Genomic DNA, 24,896 nt, shown 5'->3' on the forward strand with positions numbered 1-24,896 from the left:
GGGGCCTCTTGCTCACTTCCCTGCCTCAGTACAGGTAACCTGGGAGAAGTACCGTCTGGGGCCGTGGGTGCAGTAAATACTAGCATTCCCACGTGTGAGGGAGCACTGGCATGAAGTAGTGCTGTGTAGTTTGCAATCAAGATCAGAGGCCTTTGCCAACACACCTCAGTCCTGACCTGCATCCCCGCTGCTATTCCAGTCCTGAGTCCCCACTAAACTCTGCCCCATTTCCTGCTACTACAAGCCCTCAGCCTAGGAGTAGCCCTCCTTGGGCTGCATGTCACTGCCCAAACCGGGAAGAACGTGAGATCCCAGCCCTCCTTACACAAAGAGCTCACAACCTCCATCCTCTCCTAAAACTGCTGGTGGAGGGAAAAGGCCAAGACCAGCTTAAAACAACAGTTATTTTAATTGTATTTCAAAGAGAAGAAAGAGCAAAGCTGCTCTGTGAATCAAGGAAAGACTTTCCAAAGTTGTCCTGTTGGTCCCTAAGGAACAGCGCTGTAAAGCCTGCCGGTGAGTGATGCCGTTACAGGGCACTTCCTGGAGAGAGCGACACGTCCCTGCTCTTGCTCCTTCACAGGAAACGGCCCGTGCCGAAGCGCTGGTGGTACTAGAACCCCTGAGTAACACAAAGTGCAGCAGGGGAGGATCAGCCTCTGCTTTCAGTCCCCTGGGTTTTTCTGGTGTCTCTGCCCTGAAGCTGCTTTAACGCCCCTGGCGGTCTCTAGTCTTCAGTCATGAGGCTGAGTTAGGTTCCTCCCTAACTCCCATCAGACCTCTGTGCTGTCTGGCCTCTTATCCATACTCTAGCTCCAGCTGATGGCTGAGGCCTCCATGTGCATTTGCTGCAACAGTGCTACGCTGTACTATGGCTCTAAATTTATCATTACAAATCCCAGTCACCTTTCAAGGTGACCCCATCCTTAGCCCTGCTGGTGGCATTCCCCCAACCCAGTCACAGCAAGACCTAGTGTCTTGGTATAGCCAGGAACTCAGTGCTTGCCAGTATCTCGGTACCCAACGGCCACAACAAAATCCAGCATCTCATTGGCATCTGTTACTGCAATGCCCCCCTAGTGGTTCTAGCAATCCCAGAGCCAGCCCTCACCATCTGCAATGCCATGGCCCACCTCACAGCACCAGCTTTCCCTGGGCTTTTCCCTCTCCACCACCCCAGTCTCTTTCAGCAAGTTCCAGACAAAAGGCTGAATTCTTCTTTCCTAACAATTTCCCTTGGTCCTGAACAGTTGCAAAAACTAAGATCCCCAGCATTTAAATGGGACTGTAAGGCTTCAGTGGGTGGGTAAAAAGTCAGCCCTTTTCCTGCCTTGACTTCCCCATAGAGAATACCCAGGAATGGGAGTGCTGAAGACCTGCCCAGGCCTCTGGGTTAAAGAAACTAGCTGAGCAGCACTTCCTTCTAAAGGGACACCAAGCTGGCCAGTCCCATGGGAGCAATAATCCCACCGTCTCCGCTCTCCCTCTCAGAGGTCGTCTTCTGTCACGAGGCAGTAGAAGTCTGTCCTTGCTCCGTAGTTGCGTGACCCCAGGTCAGAGATGTCTATTTCGCTCCTCTGGCCCTCTTCCAGCTGCACTTCTTCCATGATGCCAGCTGCTAGTGCTGGTGGTCCATCAGGGCCAGTCATTCGAGGGGGCGGAGGGCCCCTTAAAATGGACCCACGGACACCTGCTGGGATGGAAAGAGAGGACAGATCGGTGGGGGATGGGGAACAGGACTCTCAGCAGCTCCTATTCTGTGGGAATCCCAGGAGTTCTGGCTTGCTTTGGGGGTGGAATGGGGATTTTTGGATAGAGACTACAGGGCTTTCCTACCACAGAATGGCAATTTTAGGGTCAATCCATACCAGCCAACAGTGGAAGAACAGGAAGTAAAAAAACCAGGAACTGTTCCTCCTAGTGGAGAGCTGTTGCCTTGTCTCCCGGTCACACTGACTTCCCAAACTCCCTGCCAGTGCCCTGCAAAGCTAGAGAACAAGGCTGCCTCAGGATCCCCACACAGTGCTGCACTAGCCTAAGAAGTATCAGAGGGGTAGCCGTGTTAGTCTGAATCTGTAAAAAGCAAAAGAGGGTCCTGTGGCACCTTTAAGACTAACGAAAGCTTATGCTCCAATACTTCTGTTAGTCTTAAGGGTGCCACAGGACCCTCTGTTGCTTTTAGCCCAAGAAGGGAAGCTTTGCCATGCATTGTGCTGGGATGCAGCACATAACTAGTAACTCCTGTTCCTGACAGTTGGGTGCCTGAGGCCTGACAACTTGCTGTCAGGCTGCAAAGAACACCTGGCAGAATAACCACAGTGCTCCTGTCTGAATTCCAGGCAGCTGTGCCAAGCCCATCATTTCTCCATTCGCCTTCTAACAAGACAATCACTGGGCACAAACAAGCTGAGCTCTGTATTGCCAGCTGCTTGTAAATCTTTTATAAGCACAGGACTTATTGGAATCCTGTTACTAAAATTAAAATATATTTCCCAGCAACTCAACATGTGTTAACAAATCCTGGACTCCCTCTCCAAGACCTTTGGGGCAAATAGCAGTAAGTGCACCTCCCTCCCACTACTCCAGCCAACAGCAGCTGTTCCAGAGGCTTGGGAAGAGACAAGACCCAGCAATCATCACTGTCTTTTCGGCCTGTGAAGGAAGCAAACGGCCACTGGTATAACCCTTCCCTTCTATTTAGCCCGTGCTCTCTTTGACGTGTTGACTTGGAGGATAATAGACTGCTTCAGCCTGCACAGGGAAAGGGATGGGGCCTCCAATTACTCTGCGCTTCTCAGAGCCCTAGTAAACTGCGGAGCTCTCCCCAAGAGGCCGAAAGGGAAGGGTAGGTGGCACGTGTGTGTGTTGAGGGTAATGGGGAGGAGCTGGGGTTGGTGGCCATCCATGGTGATTTAGTTAGTGCCAGGCATGAATATCTTGTGTTAGAAAAGATTAGCCGACCAGGATTTGATCACATCGAACCCAATCCAAAGTCAATGACAGAGACAGCCCTGGGGGCATGGGAAGGAAACTCACAACCATCTCTATGGGGGAGGGGTTGGGTCAGAGTGCAAGGCTCCGGCAGGCAGCTGCAGAGAGCAGGGGAAGGAGGAAACGTTGAGATGGCTCTCAATGGCCCTTTGTCATTGCTCATCCCACTAATCTTGGCTGTAACCTCAGAAGTGAGGTTGGAAATGGTGCTCTGAGGGGGTGAACTTTGCTCCTACTCAATCCTAGCTCCATGTTTGGAACACTAACGGGAGGGGCACATACCACAGGGAAGTCTGGCCCTATGGGTGCACGTTTCTAGACACTAGGCGTTCATGGAATAAGTGGCTGCAGCCCAACCAGTGTGTTGTGACATCCCCCTTTATAGAATGGGGCTCAGAAACTATGGCAATGGGAGCCATATAAGAACACAGACAGATGGTTATGGTACCCAGGTCTCCCTCAGGATGGGGATCTCCTCGGTACTCCAGGTAGCTGCTGTGGAGAATCAGCATCGGGTCCTTGTCCTCCTGGAGCTGGGTCTGAGGGTCTGCCATGATCCCCTGGTAGGACACCTTCCGTGGCAGAGCCAGGCACAGCTCTTTCCAGAAATCGGACGACGGGGTCTGTAAGGAAGAGGGAGAACTTCGGTAGCATTCCCCTCCGAGCTCTGTTCGAGCCATATCCTTCGCCAAGTGCAAAGCCCTGCAATCCCGACACGTCTCTGGACAAGTTTCAGCACCTACTTGCTGAGAGCATTCTTGGGGCATGTGAGCTGTGACACATGCAGCAGGTCTGGCTCCTGAAAAGTTTATGGAGACAGAACTCCTTTTTCTGCAGAGGGAGCTGGAAACTCAGCCAAAAATCAGAGAAAAATGGAACCTTTTTTTTAATTTGTATTCTGTCAAGCCTAGAGGCCCCAGCCGCACCCAAGACCCCATTGTGCTAGCCCTGTCTGTAGCTGCAGGAAGGGACAGTCCTTACCCCACCGAGCATACAGTCTAGACACACAAGACAGATGAAGGGTGGAAGGGGAAACGAAGCACAGAGGGGAAGTCCCTTCCTCAGAGAAGCCACCCAGCAGGTCACTGAGAGCTGTGAATAGAACCCAGGTCCCCTGACTAGATGTCTTCTGTTCTATCCCACAACAGAGCATGTTCCTCCCACAAACTTCTGCCCCTTCTGTGGCATTCCCCACACTCCTGGGTCCCACAGAGAGCAGGGGAACCGTGTAATCCTGCCTCTTCACTGGGAATTTCACTTTATCTGAATCAAGAAGGATTCGGTGCTACCTTATCTGCAGTGCCAGGATCAATTCTGGAGGAGTAAATGATGTACAGAGGTGCCTGAGATCTGAACAATCCAGCTACAAGAAGCTTCCAATCCCCTTCAGTCAGGGGCAAGTGTGGATGGGGCCTGCCGTCTCGGACACTGACAGTCTGGCGTGTGCAATGCTTTCTTCTTGAAGCTGGAGGGGGCTTTGCATTTGTTCAGTGCTGCTTCACTCTGGCAGGGCTGCTCTAGCTGCACAGCTCCCTGGTGTCAGCAAGGGCATGTCCCTGCACGTGTCTGAAGCCCCAGCAACAGAGCTCTGGCAAAGGCTGTACTCAGAAGATGGCCTCTCGCCAAGCTGGGATCAGGAAAAACTAGCAGAACCTGGGTGGAGATCCCGGCAGAACTGCTGAGACTGTATGGAGGCTAGAAGCTGCCGGTCTAGGTTTGGGTTTGAAAAAGAAACAGCTGTGGGAAGCAGTAGGACTTCCTTTTAGATCCAGGAGAAAGCTTCGGTCTAGCTTTCCAAGCTAGCTTTCTAGGCCCAAACACACTGCTCTGGAGAGAGTTAAAGTGCAGGTCTCCCTTGGACAGAATGGGGCTCCAGATCCAGTGGGTGTCGCTGAGTTCAAAGCCAAGGTCCTGGCTCTTGTAACTGCCAGACCCTGGGCTCTGGGATTTGACAGTGGAGTGTTTCCTTCTTCTGCATCGTCACCAGGAATAACGATTCTGCATGATGCCTCCCCTGCTTACATCTGTGCAAACCCATTACCCTTCCATGGCTTGCACTGGCATAGCCGAGGAGAGGAAGACAGGGGAGTTACACCAGCCGCACTGAGGGCAGAATTAGGCCTGCAGAGCCTCTATTGCTGGTGATGGTGCAGGGAGGGAAAGAGCCCAGTGTGAGTTTGGGGTTGGCTGTTAGAATTCACATTTGACGTGTGAACTGAGCACTTTTAGTCTGAAATTAGAGACACTCGATCCAACCAGGGAGCATGCATAGTGGGGCAGTGGGAGAGGTAGGCGAGGACATGGTGCTGCCACTCCTTTGCCCCTCCCTTCAAGCTGTGCCCCCGTAGTGCAAAGAAAGTAATTCCAGCATTTTCCCCAAATGTGGGGATTAGTTGTTCCTGTCCCATAATTTGGGTGCACAAGGGCCAGGGACAAGCCAGCCCTAAAATGCTCTTGGTAGTGAAAGACGGCATTAAACTTGGCTTTAGTTGCATATGTCAAGGCCATGTGAGAAAGGCAGTGTGTTCCCATGAACGTAATGAGCCAAAGGGTTTAAATGGCTGGCTCCATCCTGAGTCATCCTGTGTCAGATACACAGGGGAATGTGGCTAGGCTAATGCGAAAGCCCAAAGGCTGACAGCGTACACCCAACCTCTGTCCGAGAACTGGAGAGGAGTCTACAGCCAAGTGAGTGGCACCAGGGGAGCTCAGCTCTACCAAGGGAGTCCATGCTGATCTCTGAAGAGTAGCACCGCTGGGAATGTAGTTTCTATAACATGACTGAGGAGGGAACGTTGTTAATTGTAGGGAGTGGTTTAAAAATGCTCTGCTGTCACTGTGGGCCTCGCTCTTTACACAGTTAGACATCCAATCTCCTGCACAATTGTGTATCTAACTTCTCTATCCCATTACCATATCCACAAAGGCAGCCTGGGTAAGTGTGGTCATTTCTGTGCACAGACAGGAGACTGGGGCTCTGTTCCAGCTCTGCCCCTGATTTGATGTGTATCTCTGGGCAAGTCATTTATAGCCCAAGTTTCAAAAGTCCTCAGCACCCAGCAGCTCTCCTTGTTCTCAATGGGAGCTGAGCGCTTCTGAAAATCTGTGCCGTAGCCTCTGTGTCTGTTTGGAGATGAAGATTCTTCCCCAGCACTGTAGCATGCTGAGACATCTCTTAACCTACTGCCCATTGTCATCTCTCAGGTTATGGTGCCACCACGTGGCCATCTGGGTCACTACCTGGAGCTACAGCACTTCTACGAAACTCCATGCTCCTTTGCCTCTGAGCTTCCAGGCGAGGGAGGATTATGTGGATTACGGGATTTACTGTTCTTTGCGAAACCCCCCAGCCAGCAATTAACGTGAGTAATGTGTCAGTGGCCAAAGGGCTTCTCAAGGAGAGCTCCGTGCAGGGAGCCCAGGGCACAGCCAAGAGGCCTGTTGGGGAAAGCTGCAGTGCAGGCTGTTCAAAGGCCACTGCACTCTAGTTCTGGTATTGCAGGGCACTTCCAGCAGGGCTGCCTAAGGGCTTGTACACACTACCGCTTATGTCGGTGGAACACATCGCTCAGGGTGTGAATAGCCACCCTGGTGAGCGACATACGTTACACTGGTGTGGACAGTGCTATGTCGGCAGGAGAGCTTCTTCTGCCGACAGAGCTACCGCCTCTCATGGAGGTGGTTTTATTATACCGACAGGAGAGCTCTTGCCTGTGGGCATAGAGCATTGTCCCCAGAGGTGCTGCATCGGTGCAGCTGCAACGCTGTAGTGCTTCTAACGTAGACTAGCCCTTAGTAGCAATAGGCTTGGCCTGACAGTTCAGCACCTCTCCTTGCAGTAGGATACAGTCTGTGTGGGTTTGGGAGAATCTCTGGTTTCTCTGTTACCTCCGCAGGGTTGAAGTGGCTGGCGCTCACTGCCTTCAGAAAGGGAGGCTGCAGCATCTCCTAGTGGCCAGCTCAGGAACTGACAACTGATTGGAGTTGGCCTGCCTTCCCAGTCATAGGGCTAGAGTGGCCATAGCAGATGCCAAGAGGAGGGATGTATAGGGGCAGGACAGTGAAGTGTCCCAGCAGGGTTTAGTGGGGAATATCCTGAAGACCCCACTCAGCCTCTCTCACTCTATTTTTCCAGCTCTGGAGTAGCAGAGTGACCTTGGCACACACCATTGTGAGGTCAGTGAGCAGAGGGAGCGTCTCAGGCCCTCCACCACAGAGAACCACGTCTGCACTTCAGTGCTTCTTGCAAAGTTTGAAATGCTGCTTTGTCAAGGAGAGTGGTACCCAGAGCCTTTCAGCAGCACTGTGAGAAACCTTACCTCACCCACAGCTTACCATTGAGCCAGCCCGCCAGAGCAGTAAGGTCACAGCATTCTTGTGCTGCTTCAGCAGGTTAATGGCCAGATGCTCTATCTCCCGATACTGGCTTTCAAAGGCGACAAAGATGGGTCTTTGGGACAGTTCCAGCAGTCTCAACAGACCATCCCTGCAATACAAGGCAATCGTTCCAGGGAGTTAGGAGTGCAATGAATCACGCCTGTTCAGCTAACCCATCTCTTCATTGCCCTGACCAACTGAAAAGCAATGGAAAGACTCCCATTGGCTTCAATGAGCACTGGCTTGGGAGCTAACTGCTTTGGAAGCTGGAGTAAGGAGAATAGAGGCAAGGTTTTTAGGGCTTGTAACCACATTATAGGTGGAGCTGAAAGAGATGCCTGTTAAGATTGCCCAATACTGTCTATGATAAGATTGCATACATTTGCTTATAACTTTGGCAAACTTTCGCAGTTCGGACTGGAATTTTCCATGCCAGGTGTCTAGCAAATGTTTTAGAAAGTTTGAGCTAAAAAGTTGAACCATTTCAGAGAACAAGATTAGGGAAGGTTTTTTTTTAAACTTTTTAAAAAAAATAATCTTACAATAGTTTAATTCCGAATCTCTGGCTTTGGAAAAAGAGACTTGAACTTTGGTGGGATGGGAAGGAGGTCACCATGGTGCCCCAGAATGTGCCTTTTGCTGCCCCTAGGAAAATACACCTGAATCTGGCCTGTGAAAAATTGCAGTTTGCACATGCTCAGTAGAGACTTGTTAGTTTGGTTGCTAACTGCTCTGAAGATTCTGTCTGCACCGAGCATGCTCTAGGGCAGGGGTAGGCAACCTATGGCATGGGTGCCGAAGGCAGCACGTGAGCTGATTTTCAGTGGCACTCACACTGCCCGGGTCCTGGCCACCGGTCCGGGGGGCTCTGCATTTTAATTTCATTTTAAATGAAGCTTCTTAAACATTTTAAAAACCTTGTTTACTTTACATACGACAATAGTTTAGTTATATATTATAGACTTATAGAAAGAGACCTTCTAAAAACGTTAAAATGTATTACTGGCACACGAAACCTTAAATCAGAGTGAATAAATGAAGACTCGGCACACCACTTCTGAAAGGTTGCCGACCCCTGATCTAGGGCACCGAGCAGGACTTACTTGCAATTGCTCCTCACAGCCACCACAGGCTGCTGTGGCACCAGACATAGGAACTGAGAGCAGGGAGACTGTCTCTCCTGTGCTCTCAGTGACTCCGCTGCTGGGCACCCCAGCAGTGTGGAGGAGGAGGAGGAATAACATGACTGGATTGCAGAGTGGGGAAAAGAACAGGGTGCAGTTTCTGACAATCTAGTGAGAACTACCTCTGTGCTACTAGGGGAGCAAAGCAGCAGCCTAGATCCCTGCTCAGTGACCAGCCAGTTACCTGAAATTGTTGATGCACCAGTCTTGCTCCAGGTATGCATACGAGAGAACCACAATGAGGCGCCGGCACCGGCTCACATTCATAATCAGGTCTGCTGAAGGCTCTACCAGAGTAGGATAGAAATGAGATTCACAGTCACAGCCATGGCAAAGACTAAGCAGAGCCAGAATGGGTCACCAGCACTTCACTATTCCTCCTCCTCCTCCAGGAATGGGCTGCCTTAGCATCCGAACCCAAACTGAGGGCAACAGGGCGTCCTCACAGAGAGACCCACAATCTCTCAAACAGCTGAATTCATAACCCAGCCTGTCTTAGAGAGTAAAGTGCTCTTCTCCCAGACTCAGGTTACACTATCAGATCTGAAGAAAGTGTTTTCCAATGATTACAGCAGGGGACCAGGTGTCAGGACTCCTGGGTTCCATCCCCAACTCTCTCACTGAATTGTTATGGGACGTTGGAGGGAACACTTAACCTTTCAGTGCCTCTCTTTTCCCATCTCTGAAACACTCGGCTATTGACATCACAGCATTCTTAATCAGTTAGTGTTTGTAATCTTTGACTGCAAGGTGTGTGGGAGAGCAAAGGGAAGTGGCACACCAGAGAGCAGGCCTTCTGTGCAGGGTGAGGCTTCCTGGGTCCTAAAGAGCAGGTTCATTAACCTAAGGTCAAGGCTGACTTTCCAACAGTGGGAGCATGTCCATTTGCCTCCCATATAACCTGAGCCTGGCAGCGTCCATACCTGAGTTGGGCAGGATGGTCTTATCATCCAGGAAGAGTTTGTAGCCATGACGGTTCTCCAGCTGCGGCTTCATAATGAAGTTCACAAACTTCCTGTCATCCGGGGAGTTTGCATAAGACACGTATGCATCATACAGCTTCCCATCTGTGAAAAGTGCCCAGCAGGGCAAGGGAGAGTGGTGGTGGTAAAAGACACACTTAACATTACAGCGTGGCAGATACAAAGCTCAGTTTGTCAGCACTGATAGCCAGTTTCCTATAAGCTTCCCAACTGGGGAAGGCATTGCTCTGACACCTCAGGCTGGAATCTCTTTAGGGCAAGTTAACAGGGTGTTAACTTGCATATGAATTGCTGTGTAACTGATGGTGCTACTTCTAGGATTTTTAATGACACTGAAAAACTCACCATGTAGGAAACCCAACATCCCAGCCACATGGACCAGAGAGCTCCAGGGGTGGACTTTAAAATGTTCCTGTCCCCCCAAGAGGAGCAAGGCAGAAATTGGAGTGGGACCTGATCTTACACCCCAGTGTCCTGGTGACATCATCCGAATTCTTTCCCCAAAGAGGACTGTACTTGTTATTACCACCGGTTTGTGCTAGCAGACGGCATGTTTTTTTGGGACAAGAACTGTCTCTTCGTAGATGCTTTGAAGAGCACCAAGCAGATGGTGGGTGCAACAGTAATACAAATAATACAAATCCCACAGCAACCCTGGCAATGGTCCCAAGTATCTGTCTTCATCAGTTCTCACCATCTCTATGCTGATGTATTTTTAATATGCAAAAATAGGAGATAAAATACTTCTAGTATTCCCATATTTTAAAAAGACACCATAATTAGAGAGACAAGGTAGGTGAGGTAATATCTTTTATTAGACCATCTTCTGTTGGTGGAAGGTACAAGCTTGTACCTTTCCCCAACAGAAGATGGTCTAATAAAAGATATTACCTCACCTACCTTGTCTGTCTCTCATATCCTGGGACCAAATATGGCTACGGCAACCTTGCAAACAACCATAATTTGAGTTAATGTTGAAAGAATCCATCATATATTTTGAGCAAAAAATCCTTAAGAGTATTGCAGTTTTAAAGAAATGACAACAAAAAGTCCCAAATAAAAAGTTAGCCAAGACAGTGGATAATACAGAATTAAGGTCACCCAAACAATCTTAACTCTGCCTCACCACACCAACAACCAGAAACTTGGAGAACACTTTATCCGTCCATTACTCAGGGACTTCTCATTAATGACTGCCAAAAAAAAAAAATCATACTGAGCTTTTGTGATGGACTGCAAAGGTTATCTGTGTTCTGATGGCACAATGGGGCAGAGTTAAGGATGTCTAGGTGACTTATGTATTTGCCAACTTTCCAATGTTTAGGTGTTTTTGTAGAGTGGAATTCCTAGGATTTCTAACCTGTATAATAACTTCTGCTATGGAATCACTTACCAGCTTCACTTTGACAATAATCCTAAAGGCTTTGTCTTTAAACTGAGTTGCACTGATTTAATTTAAGGTGTTACTTAAACCAGTTTAGTTCAACTGGAGCAAAAGTTGAATGGGAACAGATTCAATCTAAACCACAACTGGACCTTATAATGGGGTATGCAAGGCAGGAAGGGAGTAAATTGGCTATCAAAGGCCAAATCAGCCCAAATTGAGACACCTGGAGTAGGAAGCAGGTTTCCAGGGAGGGGTTTAAAAGAAAAAGGCCTGGGCAGTTGGGGGAGCAGACAGAGAGAACAGATGTTAGGCTCTCACTGTGGGAGAGAAGTCTGGCTAAGGCCAGAGACTGGGGAAAATTGATGTCTAGCACATCTCCTGGAACAGAGAAGAGGTTAATTTTATGTTGCGTCAGACTTATTTTGGATTTTGAGTGCCCTGGAAGGGGTAGAAATAGAACTACAAGTAACCTAGCCAGAGGACTAAATCTCTGCAATCCAGAACGTGCTGGAGGCTGGCTGGAGCAACGGAAGAACAGCTGGGAAACTGAGGCAGCACTGCACAATGCTCAAAGGGGGCACTCAGGTAAGGATATGCTAGAACAGCCATTTTTAAACTGAAATAAGTATCTACAGAAGGGTTTGAACTGGTTTATCTAAACTGGTGCAGATGTGTGTAGACAAGGCCTAACAATGAAAAGTGTCTTTCATAAGAGTTAAAGAAATAGTACAGGTTTTCATAAGAATACAGAAACTCTGTAAAGTGAATGCCATTGTATCTTTTTAGGAACATTGAATCACTTACACAGCATCTTAAGTTCACACGTGTATCTTTTTAAAGAAATCACAGGGGATTCCAATCAGGTGTGTGCGCGCCTCATGCACGGTTGTCGGAAACTTTTTCCCTCAGCAGCTCCCATCGGGTCGAGTGGTGCCCTCATGGCATTCAAAATAGGGCCCTGCCAACCCGACTCCCCTTCAGTTCCTTCTTACCGGCTACTCCGACAGAGGGGAAGGAAGGAGGGTGAGTATTAGAATGGACGTGAACAACACGTCTTGAAGAACAACAGTTACAAGAAGGTGAGTAACCGTCTTTTCTTTGAGGGCTTGTTCATGTCAATTTCAATCAGGTGACTCCCAAGCTCCTCCCAGGGGGTGGGGTCAGAGTTAAGAAATCACTGACTGGAGCAGCACCTTGCTGAAAGCTGCGTGCTCTCTAGCATGCTGGCATAGTGGGTGGTAAACATGTGCACCAAAGACCAGGTTGCCACTCTGCAGTTCTCCTGGATGGGCACCTGGGCCAGAAAAGCGGCGGACGAGGCTTGAGCTCGTGTCGAGTGGGCCGTAATAGCCGGGGCTGGGACCTTGGCGAGGTCGTAGCAGGTACGGATGCTGTCTGTAATCCAGGAAGAAATGCGTTGTGAGGAGACTGGAAGCCCCTTCATCCAGTCTGCCACTGCTACAAACAGTTGGTTTGACTTCCTGAAAGGCTTCGTGCGCTCAGTGTCGAATGCTAGCGATCTCTGCATATCTAGTGAGTGAAGACTCTGCTCCTGTGCAGTAGCATGTGGGTTGGGATAGAAGACTGGTAGAAAAATGTTTTGGCCAATGTGGAATTGGGATACCACCTTGGGCAGGAAGGCCGGGTGCGGCCTGAGTTGTACTTTGTCCTTTTGGAAGATGTGTAGGGGGGGTCGGAGATTAACGCTTTTAACTCTGACACCCTCCTGGCTGATGTGATGGCAACCAGGAATGCCACCTTCCACAAGAGATACAGAAGGGAGCATGTAGCCGGTGGCTCGAATGGGGCCCCCATTAGCCTAGCGAGGACCAGACTAAGATCCCAAGCAGGTACCAGCAGTCGGGACTGTGGATATAGCCATTCCATGCCTTTCAGGAAACAGCCCACCATAGGGTTGGCGAATACAGAGTGCCCCAACTCTCCCAGGTGGAATGCCAAGATGGCCATGAGGTGGACTCTGATGGATGATCCGGCCAAACCTTGCTGCTTCAGATGCAGTAGATACTCCAGGATGAACAGTATAGATGCCTGAAGTAGAGGTACCCGGCTGCACTCACACCAGCACAAGAACCTTTTCCACTTAGCTAGATAAGTGGTGCCTGGTGGTACCAAGCAGCACCTCCCTCACCAATTCCGTATATTGGAGCTCCATTCAATTTAACCATGAAGCTTCCAAGCCATGAGATGGAGGGACTGGAGGTGCAGGTGAAGGAGGCGGACGTGGTCCTGTGTGATCAGATCAGGGAGGAGCAGCAGTGCGATCAGGGTGTCCACTGACAGTTCCAGAAGCGTGGTATACCAATGTTGGCATGGCCACGCAGGGGCCAGCAGAATTACCTCCGCCTTGTCTCTGCGAATCTCGAGCAGTACCTTGTGGACGAGTGGTATCAGTGGGACGGCATATGTTAGATGGTCCCCCCAGGGTAGCATGAACGCGTCCGAGAGAGCCCGGACTGTGCTTTTGGAAAGAGCAAAATGTTGGACACTTCCTGTTACTTTTGGTGGTGAATAGGTCTACCCAGGGAAGCCCCCACCTTTGGAAGATGGAATGTTTGACTCCGGCCAGATGGACCACTCATGGTTGCGGAACGACCTGCTGAGGTGGTCCGCAAGCTCGTTCCGTACTCCAGGGAGATGGGACACCTCCAGGTGAATGGAGTAAGCTATACAAAAATCCCACAGCTGGACAACCTCCCGACAGAGAGGGGAGGCGCAGGCTCTGCCTTGCTTGTTTATGTAAAATGTAGTGGTGGTGTTGTCAGTCAGCACCGCCACGCACTGACCCTGTATTCTGGTCTGGAAGATCTGGCAGGCTAGTCTCACCATTCTGAGCTCCTTTATATTGATGTGGAGCGGGATCTCGGACTGCGACCACCTGCCCTGAGTCTGTAAGTCTCCTAGCTGGGCCCCAAGGAACCCGGGTCTGAAGCATCCATTACTAAGGTCATGGATGATTGAGGGGAGGTGAATGGGACTCCTTCGCAGACCTTGTGAGGGTCCAGCCACCAGCATAGGGCATCTAAGACTCGCTCTGGCACCGTTACTATTGAGTCCAAATTGTCTCAACCTGGGTGATAAGTTGAGGCGAGCCATGCCAGGAGACTGAGGCAAGTCCTCGCGGTTGTGGTGGGGTATAGCCTGAGAGTCTGAATGATGCCTGTCAGTGCCTGAAATCTGGACTCTGGTAGTATGGCTCTTGCCTGAACCAAGTCCAGCACCACCCCAATGAATTCTATTTGTTGGGTCGGTGACAGCGTTGACTTGTCCATGTTGAGAAGGAGTTCTAGTCTCTGGAAGTCCTAGTCTCTGACTAACCGGACCTGGGACTCCACCTGCTCTCTGGAGCGCCCCCACATCAGCCAGTCATCGAGGTAGGGATATGCCTGTACCTGCCTCTTGTGGAGAAAAGCCGCGACCACCAACATGCACTTGGTGAACACCCGAGGGGCCATTGATAAATCGAATGGGAGCACCATGAACTGATAGTGTATGCGGTCGACAACAAACCTCAGGAAACATCTGTGGGCCAGCCAAATGGCTATATGAAAGTACGCGTCTTTCATGTTGAGGGCGGTGTACCAGTCCCCTGGATCCAGGGAAGGGATAATCTTGCTCAGGGAGACCATGTGGAACTTCAACTTTACCATGAACTGGTTGAGTCCTAGCAGGTCTAAGATGGGTCTGAGACCCCCCCTTTGCCTTGGGGATTAGGAAATAGCAGGAGTAGAATTCCTTGCCCCGTAGCTCCTGAGGAACCTCCTCCACTGCCCCTATGGTGAGGAGCGATTGCACCTCCTGGATAAGGAGTTGTTCGTGAAAAGGGTCCCAGAAGAGGGACAGGGAAGGGGGGCAGGAGGAACGGGGAGAAGCAGAATTGGAGAGAATATCCCACTTCTACCGTGTGAAGAACCCAGCAGTCCGATGTTATATGGGATCATGCATGGTAGAAGTGGAATAGACGGTTCAGAAAGCAGGGGAAAGGATCTGGGATAGTGGCGGGTATGCTGTCCCTTCAAAACCCTTGTTTGGATTCCAACGATGGCTTGGCCTGAGGGCGGGTTAGAAGGTCGACACCTATTGTTCCTGCCCCTACAGCGATATGTAGCCTGCCTTGGGCGGGACTGGTATAGCCTCTGTTGCTGCTGAGGTTGAGGCTTGAGAGGCTCTGTCTGGGTAGCAGGCATGTGCATCCCCAGAGATTTCATCCTTGCCCTCGAGTCTTTTAGGCTGTGAAGCCTCAAGTCTGTCTAGTCTGAAAACAGCCCTGCCCCGCAAAGGGAAGGTCCTGCAGGGTCTGTTGAACTTTCAAGGGAAGCCCGGAAGCTTGGAGCCATGCAGTTCTCCTCATGACCACCCCAGAGGAGATGGTACATGCTGTCGGGTCTCCCGAGTCAAGGGAGATCTGTTGGGATGTCTGTCCTGGTCACTGCCTTCCCCTTCTCGACCAGAGCTGAGAACTCCGCTTTTGACTCCACAGAGAGCAACTCTTTGTACTTGGACATACAGTCCCAAGAGTTAAAGTTATACCTGTTCAGGATAGCTTGCTGGTTGGCTATCCTCAGCTGTAGGCATATACTTTCCTACCAAAGAGGTCCATACGTTTGGCCTCCTTAGCCTTGGGTGCTGGCGCCTGTTGCCCATGGCGCTCCTTCTCATTCACCGCCGAGACCACCAGGGAGCATGGGTGTGGGTGGGAGAATAAAAACTCATATTCCTAGGATGGAACAAAGTACTTCCTCTCCACCCCCCTGGCGGTGAGTGGAATGGAGGCTGGAGTCTGCAACAGGGTATTATAATTGTTATGGATAGTTTTAATGACAGGCAACGCTACTCTTGAAGGACCCTCTGGGGTGAGAATGTCCACCATTGGGTCCTCTGACTCTATGACTTCCTGCACCTGTAGACCCATGTTACGGGCAATGCGGCGGAGCAGGTCCTGGTGCTCCCTGTGGTCAATGGGCGGAGGACCTGAAGCTGACACTCCTGCCACCGCCTCATCAGGTGAGTATGATGAGGAAGCAAGTGGGGGTACAGGGTCTTCATGGCCCTCTATCTGCCTGGGTTGTTCCTGGGTTGCACGGGACTTCTCCATTGGTCGGACAGTCGGATGTGGCCTGGGCTATGGGAGGTTCTGGAGCCAGTTCCGCCAACTCCTCTGTAGAATGAGAAGGTGGTCTGGAGAAGGTTACTTCTTTAACCCGAGGGGCAGGTTTATCCGTCAGTGACCAGGAAGGGTGATGTCCCGAGGCTACCGACCTACAAGCCCTCGAAGGGGTACCCTGGGCCTGATGGTGAGCCCAGGGAGTCCAGAAGGGCCATCGTGCAGCGGGTGGCCACTGCAGCTGCAAGGCCGCTTGTACGTCTCTTTGGCACTTACCGGATCTATGTCTACTGCACCTCGAGTAATACGAGTTGGCCCCTGAGTCCGAAGATCCCAAGGATGACGACCACGGCAGTGCTGATGACCCTGCGCCGGCAGTTGGTGCCGTGAAGAGGTGGTCGGGGATCAGTGCCGTGACAATCGCATTGAGGATCGGCACCAGCTGTCCCACAACTGAGGCCGGTGCCACGTGTCCGGTGCCTGGGAACAGCTGCTGTGCTCCGGTGCCACGTGTCGGTGCCGGCCCTGCGAGGGTGCTCGTGATTGGCGCCAGTCCAGCGACGGGAGAGCCTCATCATCGCAGGCTTGCCTCTATACAGCACTCATCTAGGTGGTGCCGGAGGCTTCTCTCTAATGGGCGGGGGTTGAGACGCAGTTATTTCGATGATCTCCTTAGCAGCCTCAAGTGTCCAGGGTGGAAGGGGGGCTCCAACACCTCCACCAGGCACTGCCCCGCCAGAAAGTCACTACGCGCTGGGCTCAATGGTGCCATCTGCAGCACCGGAGTCGACGGCACAAGCTCTTGCTGCTTGGGAGCCGAGTCGTTCCTCTGGAACAGCAAAGCCTCCCTTGGTGGTCTCGCAGCTCTCTGAGGAGAGTGCCCTCTGTCCGCCTTCTGATGGCGCTTGTGGGGCACTGGAGATGTGGATTGGTGCTGGGGGTCTGCTCCTTGCTGCAGTGCCAGGGATCTTGGGTGCCAAGGGTCTCTCGCGCCAGTCCTTCCTCGTCAATTGGCGGACCGACACCAGGACGCTCCACACCAAGCTCAGGTCTGGGCCTTGGCGGTCAGGTGCCGCTGGACAGAATGCGGCTTCCATCATTAACTGTTTAAAATGGAAGTCACACTCCTTTCTAGTTCTAGGCTTGAAAGCCTTCCAAATCTTGCAGCGCTCAGACCAATGTGCCTCCCCTAGACACTTCAGGCACAAGTCATGGGGATCGCTATTAGGCATAGGCTTTTGGCATACACTGCAAGTCTTAAACCCTTGGGCTTGAGGCATGCCCCGAAGCCCAAGGTGGGGTGAGGGGTAGGAACAATCCCACTCACCAATTCTATACTAACCACAAACAACAATACACTAACTACTAAAACAAGATACTGGGTAGAATTAGGTACTAGGCTAAGGGAACACTTGGAAGCAAGCAAAACGCAGTTCCAATGCTGCCACAGACAGTAAGAAGGAACTGAAGGTGGGTCACGTTGGCAGGGTCATATATTGAGCGCCATGAGGGCAGCACTCCAGGGGGCTCCGTAGCCAACCCAATGGGAGCTGCTAAGGGAAAAAGTTTCCGACGATTGTGCACGCAGCGCATGCACACCTGATTGGAATCGACGTGAACAAGCACTCGAAGAATGTTATTTCTGAAACTCCCTGAGTGATTTGCTGCAAACTTTTTTGAGAACTGAGTCTCCAGATGAGATGTGGTATGGGAAGTTTCAAGTTGATTGGTTTGGCTTTGGTGGAGTGAATTGACAAATCAAGCTTTTAAGAGGAAGCTAGCTTCAATCTTAGCTCAACATAGGGAGTAGCCTCCCTTCACAACGTACTGAATCAAGAGGAGAGAGACTCTATTAGTGGAACAAGGAGTCCCAATCCAGACACATTAGGGATTATCTACAAAAAGTCTGCTATATGGAGCACCCTGGGCAAGCAAGGAGGAGGCAGGCTGGGTGGGAGTCACCCTGTGGGCAGGTGAAGGCAGGAAGACCCCTTGGGTCCGGGGGAATTCTAGTTCACTTCTACTTTCCAATCCCTTTCTCATGAAGCCTTTAGAGAAGCAGCAGAAGCCCGGAATGTCTGGATCATTGAGTCTTTTCCCGTCTCCCTCAAACCCAAAGTGCAAATCGCACTGAAAGCCGGATTCACAAAAGCCCTAAGGGTTACCATTGATCTCCAGCTCCCCGTAACGGTTCCTGTACCAGAGCAGCATATTCAAGCGGCACTTCACATAGATCACAGCCATGAGCAACAGCAGCCCCAGGACGAACAGGGCTGCCAGCACTGCACTCACATGTCCAGCAGCTTCTGCAATTACAGGGAAGGGCATTTTCAGTACATTTAGCATTTGAACTAAAGGAATTTATACCTTGGAGAATGAGGAGCTTGGGGTAGGTTACAGTCTGCTGAGGGAAGGACTGAGCAGAGGTTATTGGCCTCAAAGCTCTTAGCTAAAACCATGTGTGTTGTCAGATTACAGTCTAGTAAAACAGTTGCAGTGTCTGCCTGTGGATGCTGTCCTGCCTGTACAAGGGATGGACTCTGATCTAATGGGCTTTTTTCCAGCTCTAGCTACTAGCGTGAAGAATGGCTCAGCTGCATCAGCTTAAAGAAGGATCGCACAGATCAGTTGCTATAGGATCTGTGATCTAAAGGGGCCTCCAAATACTGTGACAGCAGCCTAGAAACAGAGGACAGGGGTTGGGGTCCAGGATATTTGGTGCTTCCTGGCTACAATCAGCCATAGTGTCAGAACTGAATTCTCCTTCTTCAGAATGGGACTAATGAATCCCTTCACTAGGGCATCTGCACCTGCGCATGCAGATAGATAGATAGATATATACACACACACACATACAAATCGGCAGAGACTATGTTCAGTTGGGCTGAATCCCCATTATCCACTCCTTCTCATGGTTCTTTAAACTAAAAATCTTGACCTAAGTGACTAGCCTCCTGGAGGCAGCCCCATCTCCAGCACTTCAGGTTATGGTGCCATCATATGGTACCGTATTCTGTCAGCATTCTGAAAGAGAGCATCTTTACATAATAAAGCCCCCTTTGCTTCCCGCTCCCTTATGCCAATAGTGTCTCATTGCTGGAGGGGTTTACTTTCCAAATAGCAATAGCTGAGAAAATTTGACAGTAAGTTCAGGACTTGCTTCAGCAGGTCACTGAAAGAGTTAACATGCACCGTGTCTACTTAGAATCATAGAATATCAGGGTTGGAAGGGACCTCCGGAGGTCATCTAGTCCAACCCCCTGCTCAAAGCAGGACTAATTCCCAACTAAATCATCCCAGCCAGGGCTTTGTCAAGCCTGACCTTAAAAACCTCTAAGGAAGGAGATTCCACCACCTCCCTAGGTAACCCATTCCAGTGCTTCACCACCCTCCTAGTGAAAAAGTTTTTCCTAATATCCAACCTAAACTTCCCCAACTGCAACTTGAGACCATTACTCCTTGTTCTGTCATCAGGTACCACTGAGAACAGTCTAGATCCATCCTCTTTGGAACCCCCTTTCAGGTAGTTGAAAGCAGCTATCAAATCCCCTCTCATTCTTCTCTTCTGCAGACTAAACAATCCCAGTTCCCTCAGCCTCTCCTCATAAGTCATGCTCTTCATGCTCTGGTTATTTAATTACTGCCAAGACAACTGCCTCTTCACTGTGCACCAGTGCTGCCCATGAACTAGTCAGCCTCAGCCCTGCAGCAATCCCAGGGCCATCCTTCCCTGTTTAACAGGTATGGTGTGAGCTCAACACAACAGTGGGTTTATGGACTATGATTAGGGCTGCAGACTTGTCATAACAGTTTTTAAATAAAAAATCATGGAGCAGGCATGGTAAATTTAGTAGAAGTCACGGGGCTTGTGACTTGGGTAAAAAATGCTGCAACAAAGGAGGAGAGTCTGGGGTGGGGGGAGCTGGAGAATGACCCAGCCCCACACTGACCCTGCAACAGCAGCTCAAGTCCTTCAGGGCTGGGCCTGGCTCTGGGCTCTGTGACCTCCCCTGCTCTCCTATCAAGTTACAATGCCACTCAATCAGATGTGATCTGGATGCCCCCTGGCATGATGGAGGGGCAGCTGGGCCAAACCTGGGCAGTAGTGTAACCCTATGTGCCAGGTTGAAATGTCCAGGGCCCAGCCGCAGCAGCTACCGCTGCAGGGTGAGTTTATTAAAATCATGGCCAGAAAGAGAAGTCTGAGACAAACAGGAAAATCACAGTATCCAAGAGGTTCTTCCCACCGTGACAAATCTGGAGCCCTAACTATGATCTGTGTCTCTGAGGTCAAGATCTCTCTAGATTCCATTGGAATTTATTTTTATGGGGGGCATTTTTTACTCTAGACAGCCTGTGAGGCACTCAGCATCTCCCACTCAGTCTGCAACATTACAGCTAGTTACTATGAAAGTGTTAGTCAGGATATTCAAGTTACTCCCAACTCATCTCAGAAATACTTGTGAGATTCTCTTTCCACCTCGAGAGCCTCCATAGACTGGCCGAACCTTGTTGAAAGGCCTTTTCCAGTAGACCATCACCACAAATGGTATAGTAACCCCTTCCCTGCACCATTATCAGAGTGCTGTAAATGCCCAAAAAGCTACCTGATCTCTGTAGTGTGAAAGTGGCTGTGGTATTCCTAATCCAGCAGGCAAACACGCCGTAGTCCTCGTCGCTTGTCAGGTTCACCCCGAGAAGGTTGGACATGAACGTCTCTGTTTCGTTATCACCGATCCTGAGGGACGAAAGAGGCTAGTATCAGTGCAGTGCTACAGGTTTCACTTTAAGGGAAATGGTTTCCTATTTAAACTAGGAGACGGAAGAGAACAAAAAGGAGCTTCTAGTTAATTCATCTACATGTAGCCTATAGGAACTCGGTTTTGTCATTCTGCTGTACTGCAGGGAACAATTCAGCCTGGAAAGGGAGAAGGACTGGATAGAAGGATAATGCTGTCCACCACTAAGCTCTGATAGGATTCTGTGATCTACTTGAATGTCTTTACTTTAGAGTTAGCCTATTGTTCCTTTTCACAATAAATCATTGGCCAGGGTCCAGTTCAGCAGGAATCCACCTTGCACTTAGAGACCAAAGCCAAGATTTTCAAAAATAGCATCCTAAAGTCAAATTCCTAAATCTATAATTAGAATCTAACTTTCAATGGCAGGAAAGCCTTCAAAAAGGTAGGAGTTGCTTTGCTGGACTCCCCATTGCGCACACACATACACCCCTTACAATGACCTCCAACAAGGAAGAACTTCAGATGACTTGCCTCAGATGGGGTAAGTTGCTGGCCCTACTTTCCATTCATGCTTGGCCATCATCACACCCCTCATAGCAGCACCTCCTGCTGGCAACAGGGATAATGTACTTGGCTGCAGTGTAGAAGTGGCCCAGGGCTCAACGTGCTGCTAGCCTTGTGTCTTTAGCTCTCTCAAACCAGTATGCCCCTCTGGGGGCAGGGAACATGCTCTGGTAGAAAAGAGTTCTTGCAAGTGAAACACCACAAAGCTCAGGCTAACTACTGTTAAGCAAGCAGACCTGTTGGGAGCTGTTGAAAGCTCTATGGCTTTCACAGTGGAGTAGCAAAAAGTTAACTAGCAGATGTGCCTCTGTAATTGAGGGGAAAATACACAGGGCCAGATTCTGCTCCCAGTGACTCTAGTATCCTACTCAATGGAGCTTCGCCGGTCACAGTGGCTTTACTCTGGTGGCACTGACATCAGAATCTGAGCCAGAGCAGGTAGCAGCCCTCGGACCCCTCATTTGTGCTGCAGAGAGTCTTGTGTTTAGTTCACTGAGCCATAATATAAAATGGGCAGAAACATCAGCTGGCCTGCATGCTTTGTGGGGCTTTGTTTGTTTTTTGTTTTTTTCCCCCCACACTGTGTTTCATTGTTTATCTGTGTGTCTGTGGAATTATGATTTTTAGAACATACCTTCGAGAAAGAGGATAAATAGGACAGTGTGATTGTGCTTATATTCCAGAGCCATGAGTTCAAATCCTGTGTCGGTCACAAATTAATAGATGTTGGGTGATCTTGGGCACTTCCCAATTGTACCCAACCTCCACCTAAAAATCTGACATCACTGGCATATTTCCTCAAGAGGCCCAGGATGGGAAGTGAGAGTCAGGACTGAAGTGCCCTCAGATGTAGAGGGAAGGCCAGAACTGGAATGGCAAGGGTGTTGCAGATCAAGACTGATCAACTCAAGGGTGTGAAAAAGCTCCCTCTCCCCCAAGCGATGCAATTTTTGCTCTGTCCACACCAGCACTTCCGCATCTCACCAAGGAAGAGTAATTATGCTGACAGAAGAGTGCTCCTCCGTTGGCATAGTGCGTCTTCACCAGATGCGCTGCAGCTGCGCCAATGTAGCGCTGTGGTGTAGACTTGCCCTCAGGTGCATTGTCTGAGCTGTGGACAAGACTAACGGGGTGTTCTCGGTCAGGACTCAAGTGCCCTGGCAGAGCTGTGTGTGAGCCTAGAAGAACAGAGGAGCTGCAGATGAGGTCTGAGGTGTGGGGAGCCAGGGCTAGAAAGGGAGGTGGTGTGGATCGGCACTTTGGCTGAGAGCATGTCTTGCTGGAGGTTTGAGCACTGGCACACTGGGGTCCAGGACTCGTGAAGTTGAGCTTATCAAAAGGAAACACTGGGATTTGGGGGACTACTCAGTGGAGACTCTGTTAATTGTGGGTCCAGAACTCCCACTGAACTGTGGCTCACTGGGTGCATGAAGGCTATCTAAGCAATGATTGAAGCATTTTGCCCTGCCTGTCAGTAGCCACCTCAGTGCCTCTTTCTATTTATCGATAGGTCAGAGTCCTTACCAGACTTTTTCCTCGCTGGTGTATGGGCTGCTCTCATTGCCTAGCCAGTGGCCATCTTTCATCCAGCGCAGGACGGGAGTGCAGTGCTGCTGAGAGGGCAGCCGCACAGTGCAGTTCAGTGTTATCTGGCTTCCCAAGGCAGGCTCCAAAGTCTGGTTGCTGGATGGGAAGAGGACTTCAAGAGGCGCACTGCACAGATCTACACGGGAGGGGAAGGAAATGCTGAGAGACTCTTTAAAGGGACAGCATCCATTTAAAAATAAGTCTTCAGTTACACCGAATATTAAATCGTTTCCTTTATAGTAGAGCAACATCTGTTTTTTCCTGACTTCCTTTGTGCCTCTGACAATATTCTCTAAAGTCTGTCAGTTCTGCACCCCCAATGAAGAAATTGGTCACATGGTTAGTAAAACAAGTAGCAGATCCACATTGCAAATAATACAGACATGCAAAATGCCCCAACTGCTCAGCCATACCGTCTGTTTGTAACACACTGGTGTAGTGTGCCTGGCCATGTTTTTCCCCCAGGCAGCTGGTCCTCAATGACTATAACAGCCTCCTACTTGCTAACAAAATTCCTCCTATAGCACAAGGCGTAGGGGCTTGTGTTAAAGGTTCCCCCACAGCCAACTAAGGTGTCTAGACTGTGTGTGCACACATGTGCAGTATGTTACACTTTTGTTAGTGAAAGTTGGTTAAAATGTGTCGCTTCTGAAATGTCAATGATAAATACAGAGCAAGTAACTTTCACCCATATTTGCCATTTCCCCTCCAGCTCTAAGGACTAGTACAGACCCATGGCAAAGAGCTACTCGCCCTCTAAAAGCGGCAATGTCTTGGGACCTGAGCAGTGGGCGGGCAGCACTGTGCCCTATCTCCTCACGGCTGCTGCTTTTCCTATTGGAAGCAGCTGCCGTCTCTCCATGCCTGACTCAACTCCCACTGCAGTCAAGAGTAATATTTCAATGGGAGTTGAGGCTTTTGACCCTTCACAGCTGGTGCAAGAGCCTTTTCCTGTGCATTTTATGCCATCTGTAATGGCTTCCCTGTACCTCTCCACCTCGTCAAATCTATGTCGCAAACCACTTTACTCCCCTGTCCCCCTCTCCTGTTGCTGCTCATTCGCTATTTCATTCTGTCAAAGCACAGCTTGTGAAGCTCGCAGCCTTTGCTTCCCCGTCAGGTATGTTGCCATACTAGTGTGTAGCCAGGTGACTGTGTATACTTGCTCTTTGTCACCTCCATTTAGGGTTTATTTTGGTCCCTGCTGCTGCCCTTGTTTCTTTTTAAATTCAGTGAACAGACGCTCAGAAATGGGGGAGTATTTAGTGGGGGAGGTGGATTACGTTACACTACAAGTATTGTTTTAATATTTCCTGTCAAAGCAAAGCTACCTATACAAGGGCACTTATTCCTGCAATTCCCCTCCACACACTACACTCATGGAGCATCAGAGGCGCAGAGTATGGCATTTCGTGTGTGTGTCTAATGAGCCAGAAGTAGCATAAGCAATCAAGCAGCCTCTTCTGAAGCACAGCAATGTTACTCCCTGCATCAGCCAGCAGGAGGCATCAGTGTTTCAAGCTAGGTCTTTAATCTTGGCTCTGAAGCTATATTTGTGGGTGACTTCCCCCAGCCTTACCTTCCATGGTCAGCCTGATGGTGAAGGAGGCGTTTCTGTGGCTGTTCAGGTAGAGCGTGCAGGTGTAGTTCCCGGCATCACCAGCCTGCAGGCACTGGAAGGTGAGGTAAGCGGTCCCGTTGGCGTGCAGCGCAGGTGGCTCTGTGCGGAGGGCTTCAACGGGTTGCAGTCTTTGCTCCACAGGAGGTTAAAGTCTGAGCTGGACTGGAGGAGCTAGAGGGTCAGCTCGTCCAGTGGACAGAACAAATAATTACCGGGCTCCTGCTGGCTCCACACATTGTGATCATAGCAGTGGTCGAGGTCCTGGAAGGACAGATCCAATGCTGGTGGGAATGACACAGGAATAAGTTAGAAATGAAATACACCAGGTTAAAATGTAA

At 50.1% G+C, this 24,896-nt stretch overlaps 1 protein-coding gene across 9 annotated transcripts in view; it reads right to left on the reverse strand.

Annotated features, from left to right (window-relative positions):
- Window positions 1-390: 390 nt before the first annotated feature.
- The window catches only part of SIGIRR (single Ig and TIR domain containing), a 40,224-nt gene continuing 15,718 nt past the window's right edge, over window positions 391-24,896 (reverse strand). For 3 of the 9 annotated variants that reach the window (XM_065591868.1, XM_042862102.2, XM_065591869.1), the window contains 9 exons: window positions 24,517-24,839; window positions 22,875-23,073; window positions 20,652-20,782; window positions 18,210-18,350; window positions 9,476-9,619; window positions 8,737-8,839; window positions 7,327-7,477; window positions 3,440-3,614; window positions 391-1,690 (listed from right to left, as the gene is read on the reverse strand). In XM_065591868.1, coding sequence (XP_065447940.1) covers window positions 1,488-1,690; window positions 3,440-3,614; window positions 7,327-7,477; window positions 8,737-8,839; window positions 9,476-9,619; window positions 18,210-18,350; window positions 20,652-20,782; window positions 22,875-23,073; window positions 24,517-24,523 — 1,254 coding nt within the window. In that variant the 5' untranslated portion in view covers window positions 24,524-24,839 and the 3' untranslated portion in view covers window positions 391-1,487. Of the gene's footprint in view, window positions 1,694-3,424; window positions 3,615-7,326; window positions 7,478-8,736; window positions 8,840-9,475; window positions 9,620-18,209; window positions 18,351-20,651; window positions 20,783-22,874; window positions 23,074-24,516; window positions 24,840-24,896 lie in introns of all 9 variants that reach the window. The other 6 variants (XM_042862101.2, XM_042862100.2, XM_008175127.4 and 3 more) reach the window with 2 other exon arrangements.

Source organism: Chrysemys picta, chromosome 4 (assembly GCF_011386835.1).
Source record: "Chrysemys picta bellii isolate R12L10 chromosome 4, ASM1138683v2, whole genome shotgun sequence".
Lineage (NCBI taxonomy): Eukaryota > Metazoa > Chordata > Testudines > Emydidae > Chrysemys > Chrysemys picta.